This window comes from Manis pentadactyla, chromosome 2 (assembly GCF_030020395.1).
Source record: "Manis pentadactyla isolate mManPen7 chromosome 2, mManPen7.hap1, whole genome shotgun sequence".
Taxonomy (NCBI): domain Eukaryota; kingdom Metazoa; phylum Chordata; class Mammalia; order Pholidota; family Manidae; genus Manis; species Manis pentadactyla.
Window position 1 is genome coordinate 22,790,623 of NC_080020.1, and position 18,567 is coordinate 22,809,189.

Here is an 18,567-nt window from a genome sequence, read left to right on the forward strand (position 1 = left end):
AACAGTCAGCCCTTAGTAGAAGGTAATAAATACTCATTTGACCAAATCAATTCTAACCCACCACATCCTAGCCCATATTTCCTCCTCTTAAGACGCTATCCAAAAAATGCCAAGGCCATTAACATGCTGAGTATAGGGTAAATGGGAGAAAAGTCCCTCCAATACAGGCACCCCGTTCATTCATCTGGCTGCCACAGGCAGAGTCTAGCACTTACATCTGAGTCCATCTCTGGGTATTTCCGGCCCTTGCTTTTGCCCAGACACTTGGTTTTTCCTCCTTCAAGCAGTTGGCACCAAAATCCTTTCTTTGGGTCAAACCTGTGGAGGTGGGGAAAGCCTGTGGATGGGACCTGGCTCAGCCCACCCTCCTCCCACCTGAAGGCAATGTTCACAGTAGCACAGCCTAGAAGATCACAGAATCCACTCCCCTCCGCACTTCCTGGAACCCACAGGTTGTGTGGGGCCCATATTGTTGGCTCATTGTTGGCTCAAGCTTTGACCCTTGGCTGCACCATACACGCCTACCACTTCTTCCCAGCAGAGGGCAGCTCACATGCTCTGAGCCTTCTCTTCCGGCTGGGCGCCGGAGCTCATCAGCAATCCCTAATAGGAACACTTCCCATCCTTTCTGATTCTGGGAAACCCCTTCTGAGCATTCTCCAACTCAGCGGGGAGCAGCATTCTTTAATCCAAGAATCCAATAGGAGGAAAACATTTAGTGGAAATTCTTCGGTTTTGTAGTAAACTGTGCTTTTCTCAAGAAACACAACATTTGTAGTTACACTTAAGCATGTTCATCACTGGAAAGTTTTGCTTTTTGGCGTAAATTTCAGAAATGACAGAGCAAGATTGACTTTGGGGCTCAAAGTCACACTTGGTTTGAAAGAGGAGACCTGAAGCTGTCACAGGGAGGGGAGGCATACTGGCATCAGAATTCAACCCCAGATCAGGAACCATTAAGAAATTCTTGGGCATGAGGACAGCAAGAAAACAGAATTCACATCTGGCAGGTGAGGTAGACAGGGACTTCTGAATGCGTCACCGGGTAGGCACAGGTAACAACGACGATGCGAGCAGTGGCCGTTCCCTGGCCATTAGTGCATGCCAAGCACAGAGCTAGGAGCTCCACATGCTCGCTCTCATTCAGTACAGTGACCCTCAGGGTTTAAGAACTGTCACCTTTATTCTCAACTTACATATGAGGAAAAGTGAGGCTTGAATGAGCTAAGACCCTTGTCCAAGATCACACAGCCAAAGAAGTAATGGATCTGGGTTTTAGCCTGGGCCCCTCTGATGCCATGGCCCACACCCTTAGCTGCTGCTCCTTTCCACCTCAAGGTGGAGGATGACCCTTCTCCACCTTCAACTTCCAAGACAGTGGGAAGTGGATGTGCTTGCTGTAAGACTTTCCCAAGAAGGTAGCCAGAGAAGGTGACTTTATTCCTCCTTCTCTTCAGGCCCCTCATCCAACTGAGTGTGTCCCTTGTCTGACGCGGTACTAGGAGGCGGCCTCTTCTCAGCCCTAGGCTCCTGTAACACTGGTTACTTACTCCTGTAAGACTGGCACTTACTCATTTTGGGAGTGCATTCTCAGTGCATTTGCACCAGGTTCTGAGTGAATGGGATTATTAGCCATTGACAATATTTATAGCTCCTTCTTCCAGAAATTATATTTTTAAGTTATGAGCTAATGTTAAGAAACCCTTGTGGGAATTGGGGCTGCTCACTGTGCGTCTAGCTTACTTAGACAAAACACTCTAAAAATGTTCAGCCCAGATTGAGAACAACACCCCAGAGGTGGGACTGACCACAGTAGAACAGATTCATCACCTCCCTCTTTCTCAGGTTGATACCTTTACCAATATAACTCAAGTCATATTAACTTTAGCTTTTCTGCTAAACTGTTATCAGGGACATACATACTTTGTCACACTTGCTGACCCTAATTAATCTGCACCTCTGCCACAATCATTCAAGTCTTTAGCTTTCTGGCTCAGGGGCCTGCTCAGGAAATCACCCTGTTGAAAGGCCAAGGCAGCAATACTCACGCCAAGGTTTTGTGGTAGTCAATGGTATTGGTCACCCCAAGGAATTTTTGTACTGTGTCCATCACTTTGGCAGGTTCTGTTCGCAGCAGTTTGCCATCCAATACCAGAATCTGGAAAAAAGAAAAGGGGGGAGGTGATCTGAACCTGTTTTCACTCCAGTAGCAAACAGGCCCCTAGTCTTCTGGTTCAGCAACCATGGTTACAAACTGGGGACCCTGCCCTCTGCAGCCTCTGCTTCCTCCTCCACCTCTGAACGGCGGGTGACCCCATGCCTCAATCCTTTGTGGCCCGACTGCCTGCTCTCTGCGGCTTCCTTGCCTAGACCCCTACCACATCCCGCTCTGTCTCTTTCCAAGCTTCCAGCCCTCCTGAAACCCTCCAAGGGATTCCCTAGGAGGCCGCGTGAGATCTGGTTCTCCCTCCAGGCGGGGCAATCGCAACCCCCCCACAACCCCGCCCAATCCCAGGTCTAGCAGGGCTTTCTGAGTCCCCTTAGGGATGTGGAGCCTGTTGTAATGGCACAAGGGCTTAGGGAATTCTCACACAGCAACCTTGAGATAAATAAGACTAAAACCTTTGAAGACCCCACAGGTCTAACTCGCCTGAGATGGCATTTCTGGCCCCGTGACTGCTGAAAGCAACTTTGCAGCTCTCTGCTCTCCACCACCAGCCAGTACCATGACTGCCCTCCCATGGGTTAGGGCCAGGCAGCTACCTGGTTGGCATGAAAGGCACTGAGCCAGCGCTCGATGTGGGTGGCGTACCAGCCAGGGACCAGGCAGCGGCTCTGGAGGGCACGCAGCTTCAAGGATGCATCAGGCCCAGCTGTGACCACCTCATGGAAGGTGTACTTCAGGGCCACTGGGTCATCATGGGCTCGCTGGTGCTGCAGGCAAGAGGAGAGACACAGCCTGTCATGTGCAGGCATAAAGGAAGAGCTTTTGTGGGGCAGCAGCCCTGAGGTGGCCAGAGGACTCTGGGCTGGAACCAGAAGCCCTGTGTTCAAGTTCTGGCTCTGCCTCTCGTTGCCCTTTGACCTAGAGGAAGTCATGGCTCCTTGGACCCTAATGTTCCCATCTTTGCAAGATGGGGGTTAGACTTGTTCAGAGTTTTCAAATGCTGGTCATCTGCCCACCAGCCTGCGATTTCTGCCACATCCCAGAACCACCTTTATTTGTCAATGTCAATACACTTCTTAATGTTGACTCATCTTTCTTTTTCACATAGGTATTCCAAAATGAAACTAACTACTGCCTCCATAAATGGAAAACCAAAATCAGTTGTCATAGGTGGAAGGTAATCATTCATAAACACAAAAATGAAGAAACGTTCTCAAATGCCAGCTAGATACAAACGTCTGCTTACGGGCCTTGAACCTTCTTGCATGTGCTTTGTTGAAAACAGAACTTAGCAGTGTTCGAAAAGACTTAGGAGCCATATTGCACCAAATTGAGAATTTCTCCTTCATAGAAAACAGAAGGTATCCCGGACAGAATGCTCATGTCTCCTCCTCAACAGCCCATGTCAAAGCCTTAACCCCCAGTGCGACTGTTTAGGGATGGGGCCTTTGGGAGGTGATCAGGTTTAAAGGCGGTCACGAGGGTGGAACCCCCATGATGGAATTAATGCCCCTGTAAGAAAAGACACCAGAGGTCACTCTCTCTCCACCACATGAGGGCACAGTGAGGAGGCCATCTAAAAGCCGGGGAGGGTTCTTGCCAGGGCCGGAAGCAGCTGGCACCTTGATCCTGGATTTCTGGCCCCCAGAACTGTGAAATAAATTTCTATTGTTTAAGCTACTCAAACTATGGTATTTATTATGGCAGCCCAAGCAGACTAAGACAGAAAAACTGGGGAAGAATTGAAAAGGGGAAAATGCCAGGTTTGAACCACCTAAAATAAGGCCATGGGCCATTGGCATCTGCAGAATTCTCTGAGGCCGGTATCAGGAACCTGTCCACAGGGGTCACCCTCACTAGTCCCCACACTTCCACTGAGGATCACACGCTTCAGGGTAGGGAGTGAGAGGAAGTGGAGAGGTCTGTGGGGCCAGAGAGAAAGAGGGTCAGTACCAGGGTCCCTGCCAGCCCTGGGGACACAATGGGATCCCCAAGATGACCTTCTGTAGTCCCCAGGCGAGCAGGCTCAGAGGGTGGCAGGTTGCTGCAGGAAGTGGTCAGGCATGAGGAGGCCTTCCTGGACCAGCTGGTAGACCAGGCACCCTCTGACACTCTGGCACTGGGGCAGAATCCCAGGAAGATTGGTGAACAGGAGGAACCCTACAAGGCCCCAGCCTGAACTTTCCGTCCAGTGGAATGGTGCGCAGAAGAAATTGAGTCAGCTCATTGAAATTAAACAATTTCTAAATCTGGTTCTTACAAAATATTACATGATATAAACATATATGTCTTATACATGTTCTTACAGTCAAGTAGGGACTAGGAGTCATAGCTACTCCAGACTATAGTCCAGGGAACTTCCTTACCTGATCAGGCATTGGCATCCTCCACTAAGAATGGGGGGTCCTGTGTCCTGCTCTTCTCCAAGTCCTCACCCCCACCCCACCCAGTGCCCAGGGAGAGGCCGGTTAGCATGATCACTGTCCACCAAATCTCAGCTTCATCAGCATGGAACCAGCCTCCCCCTCTTGGTGTCAGAATCAGAGGCAGGACCCCCACAAAGCTAGGAGAGTGGGTAGGTAACTGCTGGCTAGGAGGCAACAGTTTTCTGGGTTTTCTAGGATTTCTGCCTGTGTCTTCTGCTAGGCTAGGAGCTCCACAGAAGTGGGACTTACCCACCACCTATTCCAGTAGCCTAGCTTAGGGCTGGCAACAGTAGGTACTTAGTATTTACTGAACGAATGAGTAAATACTTACTGTGCCCCCACACCCAGAGCCCTGCCCCAGGCCCAGCTCACCTGGTACCAGGAATAGGCCCGGTCTGCTGGGTTGATGAGGATGGTCAGGACCTTGGCCTTGGGCAACAGTGCCACTGCCCGCCGGGGTGCCACTTCTGAATCAAAGTAGTTGGCACTTTTCTCAAAGTAGAAGTCGGAGGTGGTGTTGGAGGGGATAGGGAAGAACTCCATGTACCTGCAGCAAGCCCAGAGAGGGGGTTCACAGGCAAACTCATGAGGGAGAGGCCTGCAGAATGTGGCACGAGGTGAGGCTCGCTGGGGCTAGAGCCTCAGAAAGCGAGCAGGCCGCATTGCTCCTGACAGAACAAGACTCGCTTGTGGCAGGGGTTCCGGATGGAACAGCCACTTGGCAGTCTCCCTTTTCTGAACTGATTCTTTTTCAGGAGAGCCCTCGGGGTCAGGGGGATCTGGAGATATGGGTGGTGGGGCATGGGAAGGGGTGTGTCTTCCCATTCAATACAAGGTGCTCCCAGAATGAAATTGACAGGGCCCTAATTCTCACTGCCTAAGGAGCAAGCTGGGATGCCGATGACCACCCCAACTCTCCCGAGGGCCTGCACAGACCAGGGGGACACCTGCTGCTGCTACCAGATTGCAGGGTTTCCTTGCTGACCTGGATGGTACTTTCTAGGATGTCACTGTGGACCAGGAGACAAAGCAGGACAGGGTGTGAAACAGGGTTTCTCCTGGGACCCCCTTTATTAGAACCACCTGGGGGCTTGTCAGATTTCTGTATTCCACCTACACCTACATACAGAACCAACATCTTAGGAAGGAGGCTGAGGAATTGCTAGCTCTCTCATCTTTCTCAATTCCCCTTATAAAATAGCATTTGTATGTCCACAATCCATTATTTATAACACCTAAATCGAGAAACTTTGAAAACAGAAGCCTTTTTCCCCGAAGTTTGTAGCAAAACCATCTGGCAGCAAAACCTGACTTACTATTAATCTTACTTAATGTAAATATTCACGTATCTGCTGAAGACATAAGAGCATGTTAACTCTCTAAAATCCCAAAAAAGGGTGACCGTCAATAATACCTCTGCCTACAATAGGTTTTAGATAAGAGACTGTGGACCTATAAAGAGATAGACAGATAAACAGGTAGGTGGGTAAGTAGGCAGGTAGACAGACAAAACAGAGCAGCAGAGAAACACTGAAAACCAAGCAGAAGAATGTCCATGACCTCTCCACCCAGGTGAATCACTGACATAAAAATAATAAAGGTAATAAATGTATATGGTCATAAAAGGCAAAGAGTAGAGAAAGATTCAAGTTTTAAAAACTCAGAGCATGAAGTCATCCCCATGCAGCCCCCATATCCTGAGGTGACCCCTGGTGACAGTTTCCTGTGGGGAGCTGCAGTTTCAATCACCTCTCCAGGCAACTTCCTGGAGGCTAGCGAGCTGCCTCTGAAGGGCTTGCCACACCTCCTGCTCCACGGTCAACTCCAAACAGTGGGAAAGGCCAGCTCTCAGGCCGGAACACGTGGACTTTAGCCTCTGTTCTGTCCCCAGCTCTTGGGACCTCAGGACAGTCCCTCCTCTCCCCTAGGCCTCAGGACGCTGCTGTGCAAGCAAAGGAGGGGCTGGCTCCGCCTTCCAGCAGGCTCTGACCCCACGAGATAACGCAAAGGGGCAAAGGACTCCCTCATCAAGTGTCCCATCTGTGACAGGGTTCCAACAGCGTGACTCAAGGGTCACTGCACTTTGTCCCTGTTTACAGGAACTTCAGCTATGTGTGAGCAAGTGCCAGCTGCTCCCTGCTGTAGCCACAGCAGGCCTCCCCACGGGCAAGCTCATGATGGCCTTCCCATCCTGCCGCAGACACAAAGGCCCACTCACCAGTCGATGCCTTTGTGATAGTTGTGGCCATTAAAAAACTGGATCTCTTCAAAGGTCTCTGAGCTGGGGTAGTTGCTGCTGAGGTCTGGATGCATGCCCAGGAAAAGATAGAGGGCCGTGGTGCCTGAGGGGGCAGAAGGCAGCTGAGACCAGGGCCCAGCCGCCCCCCACAAAGATGGAGTCTGAAATCCTGGGTTCTGGTCCTAGCTCTTCACTACTCACTAGAAGAGCCTGGGAAAGTCCCTTCCCTTCTCTGGGGCTTAGTTTCCTCATCTATACAATACAGAAATTGTACTAGACCCTGGCCAAATGCATGACGTGCATGTGGGCACCCCAACTCCTCCACCCACTGTAGACATCATCACCCATCACAGCATTCATCCCTAAATAAGAACTTGGCCTAGACTCATCACCACTGAACTCCAACAGCCACATGCAATCAATCAGTGTCTCCTCATAATCCCAGAGCTAGATGGTTTCTGATGGTCCCTTCCAGCTCTGGGCCTCAGTCTCTCTGGCACTTGGGAGGAGCTCAGAGAAAAGGGCGCTCCAGACCCTCTAGACTGTTGACAGGAAATCCTTGAAGGGCTAAGAAATCTGGCTCAGAGGCCTCTTCCTCTGGGTGCCCTTCCCTTACTCATGCCCCCTTCCCTCCTTGACAGCACAGGACCTCTCCCCTCCTTTAGAGAGCTCATTCCTGTCCTGTGTGTGAGTCTCTGGTTCAGATGCCACAATGAGAAGTCCCTGGAGAGAAGGAGACAGTTGAGTTTGGTAATTAAGGGCATCAGCTCCAGGGTCACAGAGATCAGGGTTTGAGAACAGGATCTGCCACTCCCTAAATGAACATGTTAGGGGGTCACTTAACTTCTCTGAGCCTCAAGTTTTTTACCCATAAAGTGGGAGTACTTATGCATGCCTTAGAGGGTGTGTGGGGGTGGCAAACACTTAGCAACTGTATCACCTCTTCTTCCTCCTGCACCTCTGGCAGACAGGACTAAATTGATGCCTGTCCTCTATGCACTGACAGGTTTTACCTGGCCCTGCTCAAACTTGCCACACAACTGATCTGGGCTTCTCTGCTTAGACTAGGAGACTCACAGGAGGACACGGAGGTGTGGTTCAGGACAGACAGGGGAATTCCATACCCACCCTCCACTCCCATCCCACCTCTAAACTGACAGGCAACTCAGGTTCACCCCAACTGCACCCCTACTTCCTGGGAAAGAGGGGGCAGATTACCGGGGAGTGGTTCCCAGAATCAGGTGGCTGAGACAGCAGGCAAGGGGGGAGGTGGAAGGACCTGCCTGTTTTCTGGGGGCCAATGATGAGAAGCTTTGGGAAGCGGTCACAGGTCTTCTCCTTAGACCAGATATCTTTGTGCCGTTTGTCCTCACAGGGGTCCTAGAACAACAATGGAAGGGATATCAGTGGGGCCCGAGAACACAGTGAACATGGACGTATGGCTCTCACAGTGCTGACTTCGTGTGGCCTTGGCACCCCCCCACACAGGACACCGGTGCTGCTGGCAGGCGGGGACCACTCCTGGTTGGTCCTGGCAAAACGCCCAGCACAGTTGTTGGTGCTTGCAGGAGCTCAGGAGCACTGGCTTGATTTTAAGGAGATGAGCTGTGCCTGGACCATCTGGTCTCTGTTGCAGCTACTCAACCCTGGTGCTGCAGCATGAAAGCAGCCATAAATGGTGCACACCAGAACAACCATGGCTGGGTTCCAATAAAACTTTATTTACAAAAACATTCTGCAGGTCAGATTTGGTCCACAAGCCATGGCTTGTGGACCCCTGGTCTGAACTATGAGACGGCCAATTCCAGCTTCTGCTTCCATTTTGACAGCCCCTCAGGACACCAGTGCTGCTGGCAGGCGGGGACCACTCCTGGTTGGTCCTGGCAACTTCCCCAAGAACTGTCCCCCAAAACCTTCCCATCAATCCCCTTTCCCAGGGCTCAGAGCAAAGGCAGTCCAGGCAGGCCAGACATGTGCTTTCTACACTTCACCTGCCCCACGTTCACGTCTAATCCCACAGTGCTGCTTTCTCAGGGACTGTGAACAAGCGGGCATGCACATAGCTCGGTGTGGGAGGTGTGTACAAACGTGTACAAGAACAAGCAAGTGTGCCCATGCTGGTGAGCAAGTGTGCGCTTGAGTATCACCTTGAGAAAGAGTATGAGGCTGTGAGGGCCAAGCCCTTGCACCCATGTCTGGAGCCCATGCCTGTGAGTGGTAGGCATCCTATCCCTGGGGCAAGGCACGCAGGCGGCCGCCCCTCACCTACCTGCCAGAGAGGGTCCTTCTCCTCGGAGAAGATCTGGAAGTACTTCTGTGCTAACTGCATGGGAGGCAGCGTCTGTAACCGGAGGTTGGTCCAGGAGTGCAGGAAGCGCACCAGGTGCTTGAAGGTGTACAGGCCCAGTCGGTCATTCCCATAGTTGGACAGGTGTGTCATGAAGATGCTGATCTGCTCCAGGAGAGGGAGAGGTGGGAGGCAGGGTTGGTCAGCATCTGAGCTGCCTCCAGCCCCCTGACCCTTCTGATCTTGCTGCTGCTCCAGAGGCGCTGGATGACCGGTCCAAGGTTCACTGGGCCCGCCAACAAACTCTCTGTGCAACCTTGGGCTAGGCACAGCCAGGTGAATCCAGATCTAACTGCCACTAACTGGTTCAACCCTGAAATGGGAAGCTGGCCCACAGTACTTGGGTGTTCTTTTGTGTTTTTTTGGCAGGGGGTGCGTAGAAGATGAGTAGTACTCAGTTATCTCATACAGCTGAACACCACCACGGACTTGATATCTATTTGATATGATTAAAACATGGATGATTATTTCCACTTTACAGATAAGGGCAGAGAGGCCCAGAAAGTTCAAGTGAATAGGTTAAGTGTATATATATTATATTTTAATATATAACATTTACATATCTATATACACACAGAGATTAGAAAGAGAATACAAACAAAAATGCTAACACTATTATATTGAAGTTCAAGACTATGGAAAGAAAAAAAAAAGACAGCTCAGATTCTCCACCCAAGGTCATGCAGCAGAGAAGGGACAGAGCCAGGGCTGGAGAGTGGGTTCACAACTCCCAGCCCTCACATCTCTTCTACCCCCTCCATGCCAGGCCCAGGAAGGCCTGCGTGGCTGCAGACAAGCTGTCTGGCAGCCCCTCTTCCCACCAGCCAGGGGCTGTGGGACACTCACGGGGTTGAGGAGCACGGTGAGGAAGAGTTCACCCCCGTTGATGATCTTGTCCAGCTCGCTGGAGCCACCAGGGTACTCACTGTAGAAGATGGTATGGGTGAAGAGGCCACAGGTCTGCCGAGGGAGGACCTGGGGATGGGGTGGGAGAGAGGAGCCATGGCATCTCCAGGCACGGACAGTGATGGGAGAGCACTTCTTCAGGAGAGCCGACAGGGTGTCTCCTCAGAAAGGCAGCCTCTTCTGTGACCACACAGCCCCCACTCTGGGAGGCCAAAGATTTACCACAGCCTGTGATGTTCTCCCATTGAGCCTACAGGCCCTGGCCGTTTCACGTACTTCACTGCTATTCTCTGTACCAAATGAGCAGACCCAAAAGTAACAGAGACAGGCAAGTGAGAATATTTCTAGAAACATGGACTGTTTGCCCCATGAGGGTCCCCGGTCCTCTTTAAAGCAGCTCTTCCAGGCACGCTCTGCAACCCCTGCTCAGCAGGAGGACCTGCCTGGGAACACTCTGGGTCACTAACTGGGTTAACCATTGTTATGTCTCCTCTCATGAAACCGTGGGCCCCAGGAGAGCAGGGAACTCACCTGTCTGGTCGCCTCATCCCCAGAGAAAGTACAAATGCTGGTATCAAGAAGGTTAGTGGATGGATGGACGGATAGATGGAAGAACAGACAGACAAAGGCACAAATCTGGCCTTCCGACAGCTACCCCATCTGGCTGGTGACAACTAATCTTCCCAGGAGCGCTGGCCAGAAACCATGGAATCATCCTTGACTCATCTCTCCCTCCCACACCCTACAGCCAGCTCCTCGGCAGAACTTCTAAATTAAGTCCAGAATCTGATCACATCCCAACACTGCATTTCCATCTCTCCAACCCGCTGCCATCTCTCATCTGGAAGCCTGCAGTGGCCTCCTAATTGGTCTTCCGACTTCTCACTTTGTCTCCCTACAGTCTCTGCAACTTTAAAATAGTCAGATCATAATAGTGCTCCATTCAAAATCTTCCCATCTCAGACTAAAAGCTGAGGTCCATCCAATGGCGTTGCATGGTCCTACACAACTTGGCCCATGCCCCCTCTGCCCTCATCCCCAACTGCCTCCGCTTGACTTGTTCCCCTCCAGCGACACTGGCCTCCTGGTTGGTCCTCAAACACACCCAGCACAAGACTGCCCCAGGGCCTCGTCACATGCTGTTTTCTCTGCCTTAAGGGCTCTTCCTCACACAGCAGCATGGCTCATCCCCAGGATGGACCTCTCTCACCGTCTTATTTAAAATAGCTTCTCCTCTCTGCATTCCCTATCTCCCTTCCCTCCTTGATTTTTCTCCAGGGTACCTGTCACCATCTGACCATCATATACACAACCATTTATGGGCGCACTGTCTCTTGCCACCAGGATGCCGGGTCTACATGGGCAGGGGCCTTTGTTGACTCTGTGCACTTCTGTATCCCCAGTACCCAGAAAAGGGGCAGACACCCAGTAAAAACTCATGAAAAATTTGTAAATGAGCAAATGAATGAGACAGAGGCCCCTCTGGAGAATGTTCATCCCTCTGACCCCCGTCTCGGAAGCTAAGAAGTAGCTCAGGAAAGGGCACTGTGGCAGCCCACCTTCCCTGTGGTAGAGAGCCTCAGGTGCCAGAGGGGACCGCAGAAACTGGCCTGAAACCCCTGACCCGCTCACCAAAGCCACGCTTCGCAGGGCAGCACATGCACTCCCGCCCCCCAGGCTGCCAGGGGCCCACTCACCATGATCCCGTTGTGGATGAAGCCACGGCGGTAGCGGGCCGGCTTCAAGTGAGGGTACTCCTCCGTGCTGGTCACACGGATGCCCCACACCTGCTTCCAGGCCTCGTACAGCTGCACGTGGACAGGGTATACGCCCGAGTGGTGGGGCGCCACTGCGTACCCCATGTCCGTGGGAATGCCATGCTCCTGGGGAGAGGAGGGCCGGGAAGGGTGAGCGTGGGGCTCCTTCCCCTCTGGGCCTTATTTCCCTTTGTAGAACAGGAGAGGGAAATCAGAGGCTAGAACGGCAGGGCGTAGGTCCAAGCCTCCATGGTGCAAACGGGAAGCTGAGGCCCAGAAAGGGAAAAGGACGTGCCCAGTCTCAGAGAGAGGGACTGGCTGAGTTGGGACTCTACTCTCGGCCCAGTGCTCATGTCCACCAGCACCCAGGAGAGAGGAACAAGGACGGGAGCCTTTCCTGCTGCTCTTGACCCTCTACCTGGCTGGTGGGCTTCAGGCCCTGCTGGCTGGCCGCCCCCTCCAGCTCCCTGCAGCCTCCTGCTCTAGCCGGACTATGAGAAGAGCCTGAGCTCCGGCAGCAAACAGGCCTGGGGTTTAGTCCTGGCTAGGCCTCTTATTAGCTGGTGTGGCCTGAGCTTTGATTTCTTGTCTAGAAGTCAGGCTATCAACACTTACCTCTGGAGAGCTCTGTGAGGCTTCAGTGAGACTGTGGCTATAAAGGTGTTATTCAAAAGCATCTACATTTGCTCTCTTACAACACTAAACTATGTTTTCTACCTTTATCTTGTATCTACCTACCACTTCAGCATTTTATTAAAAATAATAATAATAAAGAGAGAAATGTGTTATCCACATATAAATCAAGTATAAAAATCAAATGAGTATTCATATTTGAACTGACTGTTTATAGTTCATAATGCATGAGCAAAACCGAAGGTTTCTGTGATGGCTGCCCTTGTACTGTTCACCATGTAAGAACTTATTCACTACGTATTAAAAAGCTGTCAGACTGAACTGCAAAAGTAGTGAGAGGCCGGCAGTCCAGTCCCCCAGCCCAGCCCCTAGCCCACCCAGCTCTGCCCTGTAGGGAATCTTACTCACGACAGCGAACTTCTTATTCAGGGCCATCTGCTCGGCCAGCACAGACTGGTTGTGGAAAAGGTGGGGCTGCATGTGGCTCCACATGTGAGGAAACCACCAGAACTCCTTTACATATGACAGCAGCAGGTCGTCCCCGGCATCTTCAGCATCAGTACCTGCAGCCCGAGCACAGGCAGCTCAGTCCAGCCCATCTGCCATGAAGCCCTCCAGCCTGAGCCAGTGCCCAGGGTTGGGTGTGCAAGGCCACCCCCAACCTAAGAGCTGCTTATAAGAGTTACCTGGGCTACAGCATGGGAGCAGACAGGGCCCTACTACAGGGCCCTGGATTCCTGTCTAGAGTGGAGCCTTGACTCAGTGGGTGACTTTGGCCAAGTCCTGCTCTTCTCTGGGCTCTTGGGCCCCATCTGTACGATGCACGGCTCAGAGGCTAAGGGTTTCTTCCAGCTCTGACATCTCTGCTCTGATCTTACTATTTTTTTCTTTTGGGCTACCTGTCTTTTACTTATTGATTTGTAAAAGCTCCTTGTATATATACAGGATGTTCAATCCTGACTCAGTATATTACCACAACTACTTCTGATACATCATGGGTTGAGACTATGAATGCACAGAGACAAGCCAACGTTCCTCTTATTTGGCTTTCAGGCTATGTTGCACCCCTTTACGCCAGAATTGCAGATTGATAGGGTCTTGCCCGGAGTTCATTAGGCTGACCTCACTGTGGCCCAAGCAGAAGGCGGCTAGAGCGAATGCTCAGGGCAGTGATTGTTCATGGGTTATGCCCTCTTTCCCAGTTACCAAAGGGCACCATGTGAGGGGCTTGGGGGAACCCAAGAGAGGAAGGAGCCTACAGCCCTCAACCTTCAGCCCTAACACTTGAGAATAAACTCAGGACAGTCCATTTCTAGGAATGTACAATCATAGGGCATTTTCACTTTCTTTGCTATCTATTTCTGTAATGCTCTTAAAGTTCAACCAATTATTTTTTTAAGCCGAAGCAGACTGTAAAAGTTTGGGAGGGGGAGACAAAATGGAGAAGCTGCCTGGGAGATCACAGCCTCCAGGCCAGAGAGGGGTGAGTGGGGGCCACTGTCGTGTCGGGGCTGTCCCCACACACCCTCCTCCTGGAGCTCCGACTGCGCTGTGGGCTCTCTGATCAAACACGGCCCGACTGTGGGCCTGTCAGCCTACCTGCTGCCCCCGTGGCACAGCGCTCCAGAGGCCTGGACATGAAGGGCTTCTAGAGGTCACTAGCCAGGGCAGAAGCAAACCCACTCACCTGTGTGGAAGAATTTCCCTGAGTAGCCCAGGTTGAAGGTGAAGTTTGGGATGTGTGTGCGCAGCTCGTTCTGTGTATCAAACAGGGCCTAGAATGGGCAGAGGAGGAGGACAGGGGTGAGGAGGAGTCCAGGAGCGCCCTGCTCTTGCCACTGAGGGACCACACTTACAAAGTTTGCGGAACCTAGTAAAAAACTAAAATGTGGGACTCCTGCTCAAAAATTATTAAAACTGTCAAGAAGGCAAGAGCAGAGCACTAGACCCTGTGGGGGCCCCTTCTGAACAGGAGGCCCTGTGAGACTGCACAAGTTCCAGACCCTGTAGCACTGGGCCTCTGGCAAGAGAAGACTTATACCCCACCCCAGCCTGGCTCTGCCTTGTGTCCTTGGGAAAGCTTTGTAACTTCTCTAGGCCTCAGTTTCGCCAAGTGTGAAATAAAGACAATAATACCTCCTCATGGGGCTCGTGGGAGGATTAAATGAGATACTACATGTAAAACTGCTGGTTATTTGGTAAGTGGTGGTATTGCTATGTCTGCTATCACTGCCACTGTGAGCCTCAGGTCTTTATCTGTCAAATGCAGAAGATTTCTCCTCACTGGCAAATGCAAGGCTGATATGGAAGACCATAATTTTTCCAAAGATGTACTGTCCACCTAGCAGCGCCATGTTCCCATGCATGGCCCCCACAATACTCTGCAAGTCAATGAAGGGATGCTGACACTATGAAACAAACATACAGTTGTACTCTGGGGTCAGGATTCAAAAAAATCCCTATCCTGCATCATGTACAGACTGTTAAGAAATCTGTAAGACTCAATTATCAGAACACTTTGCAAACCAAAAGTCCTGGCCCTCCTGGGGCTACCCTGACATTTTACCAAGGCCATCACTACCTGGTGGATATGTCTGTTTCAGCTGTGTGGCCTTCGGCAGGTTACCTTACCTCTCTGGGCCTCAGTGCCCTTTGTAAAATGGGACTTACAGCAATACCCACCTCACAGGGCTGCTGTGAGGATCAGATAAGGCAATGCACAGAAAGGGCTAAGCAGAGAGCCTGGCACTCACTGAGTCCTGAATTAGCAGCTGCTCTGGGTATTATTTAAATCACACTGTACAGCCAGTACTGTACATGTTAATGAAGCAACATTCATGTCTCTGAAAGAAAGGCTTAGTTGTAGCCTGTACTTGGATTAAAGGGAAAAAAAAAACTCTGCCCTTCCTGATTCACAAGGATGTTTAAGGCAATTAGAACCCTGGCTGGCAAAGCACTTTGCAGCCTGCACTGAGGTAAGTGCACAGAGGAGGGTCTCTCTTAGTATTCCTCTACAGAAACGGCTCCAAACTGCTGCCATCCCTCTCACCCTGAAAAGAACTGAGAAGGGCAACCCCAGGGCTCACAGGGGACACAGGGAGCCTGGCAGCCTGCTTTCCTCATGAGGCCAACCCTGGACCAGTCTCAAGGCCTCACCATGACAGGCAGCAGAGACCTAGGCTACAGCAGGAGAGAGCACAGGCGGGCCACCAGGAGACTGTCTTAAGTAGAAAACAGCAACCTACTTTTTGAGAGGGTAGGTCATGGTATCGCTGAAGCTGAGGAGCTGGAAGGCTCGAGAGGAATCATTTTTAAACTTTCTTTCAACAGGAACCCTTAAAGAAGTGAAATCTCAGGACCAAATACCCTGTGTAAAGCAGATCAAAGCAACACACTCACCTGTCCCAGGAAGCAGAATCCTGAAGGGTGCAGAGCCTGGTCTGTCTGTACATGCCCCTCTCTGCAGCTCTCTGGGCCCCTCTGTGAAACCCCTGGGGCGCCAGGAAACAGCCAGAAAACCTCCCATCCTCCCCTCTTGCAATTTCACCCCTGAGGCTCAGACATGGGGAGGGACTTGCCCATGTCACCCAGTCAGTTAGGGTCAAATGGGAATTGAACCCAGGTCTTTACTCTCCCAGACAGTGCCTATTTCCCAACGCCATCTGTTCTTCTGTTCTCTGGGGGTGTGAGGAATTGAGGAGAGTTCACTCCTGACAGAGGTGGGAGGACGAGCCCCTTCTGGGCCCGAGGGCCAATTCCAACAGTGATCTCAAGACCGAGACCTCAGCACTCGCTGAGTCACTCAGGGAGGAAAGCATTCCTCTTGGAAGTCTCCATCAATCCTCCTCCTAACATCAAAAAGAAGTATTGGTTTGGTGCTAATGTTTCTAACACTGGCTAGTCTCAGACAAAAGGACAGGCGGTCAGCAGACAGCAGTATCTCTAAACTTTAATCCCCCCATTTGTTTTCACTGGTTCTGTTGTTGTGTTGCCCTCTATTTATGGCAACTGATACTGATTTCTCCGTTTACACTAGTGAACTCAGTTCCTTTGCAAGAAAGTGAGTAAAATAGTGAGTAGATGAAAACTGTATTTTAATGACTGCTTAATGGTCTTGGTTTGCAAGCTTCTTTTTAGGGGTGATACATGTGTCTAAAATTTCATGGTATGCAAATGTCTTACGTACAGTTTAATTTGGTTAACATTTTTTGAACTAAACACATGCATTCCACCACCTATACAGACCTCAGTTAAAATATGCCTTGTGTACAGTTCAAGCTCTAATTCTTGTTTTAAGAGTGTTGTAGGGGCTCTGGTACTAATATAAACATTTTTGAGAGTGAAAAATCGTATCTGGATTAAAAGACAGATAAACAACCCTCAACACCTCCCACCTCTGGGTTTCAGTGAGTGGGTCTCTCCCTCCACAGATACAATTCTTGAGCTCCACACTCCAGACACAAAATTCCTCTATATTCAATACTTCAATATAATTTTAAATGACATTTGTTTCTAATACAACAATTAACCAAACCAACTGACTGAGGGAGGGGGACTCGGAGCACGGAGGAGATGCAGACAGCAAAGTCATGATGGGACACACCAAGCTTTGATTGGGGGCAAGACCCCGCCCCACCCCACCAGCCATACCTTCACGTCCTCCACCTTCATGCGTGTGCCCTCCTTGCCCACAAAAATGTCATCGATGTCCACCAGGATGTAACGATCCAAAGGCAGCGAGAGGCGCTTGCCTGTAAGGAAGGCCACAGCATCGACGAAGATGAGCTTGTGCAGCCAGAAGTTGAGGTTGTTGCCAAACAGCACGCGCTGGATGCCATCGTGCAGGCCCAGGTCCTGGACCACAGTGGCGTGGAGCGCGGCATGCAGGCTGGTGTCCACGCCCAGGTGCGGAATGGACTCGGAGGAGCGCGTCTTGGCCAGCAGCACCGGCTCATAGGTGGAGTGGTTCGACTGGAACACAGTCCAGTCCTCGCCGGGCAGCACGCCCTTTTCTACCTCGCTGGGCCGGGTCACATAGAGCAGCGGGGACTTGGGGTTGATGCTGCAGTCCTTCAGGCCCAGGTTTGAATGCAGGAACAGGGGGAAGCCTTTGAGCTGCGCACTCAGGAGGCTGTTCTCGTTGGCCTGCAGCCAGGGTAGGGCAGGGAGGGGAATGGAGCCATCAGCTGCAGAACTCCGAGGGCCCACGGAATCTCAGATGTGGGCCCATAACAGCAACATCAACAGTATTCAGTAACATTCGTGGAGGACTTACATCCCTGGCCCTGTGCTAACCTAGCCAGGCCAACCCAGTGCCACCCATTATGGTAACATACTAGCAACATGCATGAGGTGCTTACCAAAGCCAGGGACTGATTCATAAACGTTGCATGCAAGGATGTTGTTAATCCTTGCAACGACCCCATGATGGAGGTATCACTATCACTCCCATTTTACAGATGAGATGAAGGTACAGAGAGGCTATGTAATTTGCCAAAATCACAGAGGAAAGTTGAGCAGTTAAGAGCGTGGACTCTGCCACCAAACTGCCTGGTGTTGGGCAGGTTATGCAGCCTCTCTGTGCCTCAATTTCCTCTGCTGTAAAATGTGGCTAAGGACAGCGAACATCGCACGGGGTGGTGGAGGATGGAGTGTTAATCCTGGCAGAGTGCTTAGAACGGGGCCAGCGGCATCACCCATGGCTCATTCAGTCCTCACACCAGCCGCAGGAGGTAGGCTCCTTTGCGTCCACTCCACAGGTGAGGAAGCTGAGGCTGGACGGCGTGCTGCCTCGGGAGCACAGTGTTCCAGAGGGGCCACAGTGCAAGCCCTGAAGGTCTGGCCCTGGAGCCCACACACCTGACCCCACTGCCTGGGGTTTCCAAACTGTTCGACACAGGTTTCCTTTGTTCAGTCCACAGCTACTAACAGGGCCAGGCACTATAGTAAGCCAGACATAGTGAGAAAAAACAGACATGGCTCTTGCCCTCCTGAACCTTAAAATCAAGCAGAGACAAGAGACAGCAATCAAAACTGCAGAAATAAACAAAAAACTTCCATGTGGCACCTGCTACCAGAGGAGGTTCATAGTT

The 18,567-nt window shown here is 51.3% G+C and overlaps 1 protein-coding gene across 4 annotated transcripts in view; it reads right to left on the minus strand.

The window, feature by feature from the left end:
• The window catches only part of NDST1 (N-deacetylase and N-sulfotransferase 1), a 57,128-nt gene that overhangs the window by 5,448 nt on the left and 33,113 nt on the right, over window positions 1–18,567 (minus strand). For all 4 annotated transcript variants that reach the window (XM_036881535.2, XM_036881536.2, XM_036881537.2 and 1 more), the window contains 12 exons: window positions 17,126–17,620; window positions 14,163–14,250; window positions 12,884–13,038; window positions 11,783–11,968; window positions 10,026–10,154; window positions 9,102–9,284; window positions 8,116–8,212; window positions 6,812–6,935; window positions 4,966–5,140; window positions 2,764–2,934; window positions 2,049–2,158; window positions 216–318 (listed from right to left, as the gene is read on the minus strand). In XM_036881535.2, the coding sequence (XP_036737430.2) occupies window positions 216–318; window positions 2,049–2,158; window positions 2,764–2,934; window positions 4,966–5,140; window positions 6,812–6,935; window positions 8,116–8,212; window positions 9,102–9,284; window positions 10,026–10,154; window positions 11,783–11,968; window positions 12,884–13,038; window positions 14,163–14,250; window positions 17,126–17,620 (2,016 nt within the window). The remainder of the gene's footprint in view (window positions 1–215; window positions 319–2,048; window positions 2,159–2,763; window positions 2,935–4,965; window positions 5,141–6,811; window positions 6,936–8,115; window positions 8,213–9,101; window positions 9,285–10,025; window positions 10,155–11,782; window positions 11,969–12,883; window positions 13,039–14,162; window positions 14,251–17,125; window positions 17,621–18,567) is intronic.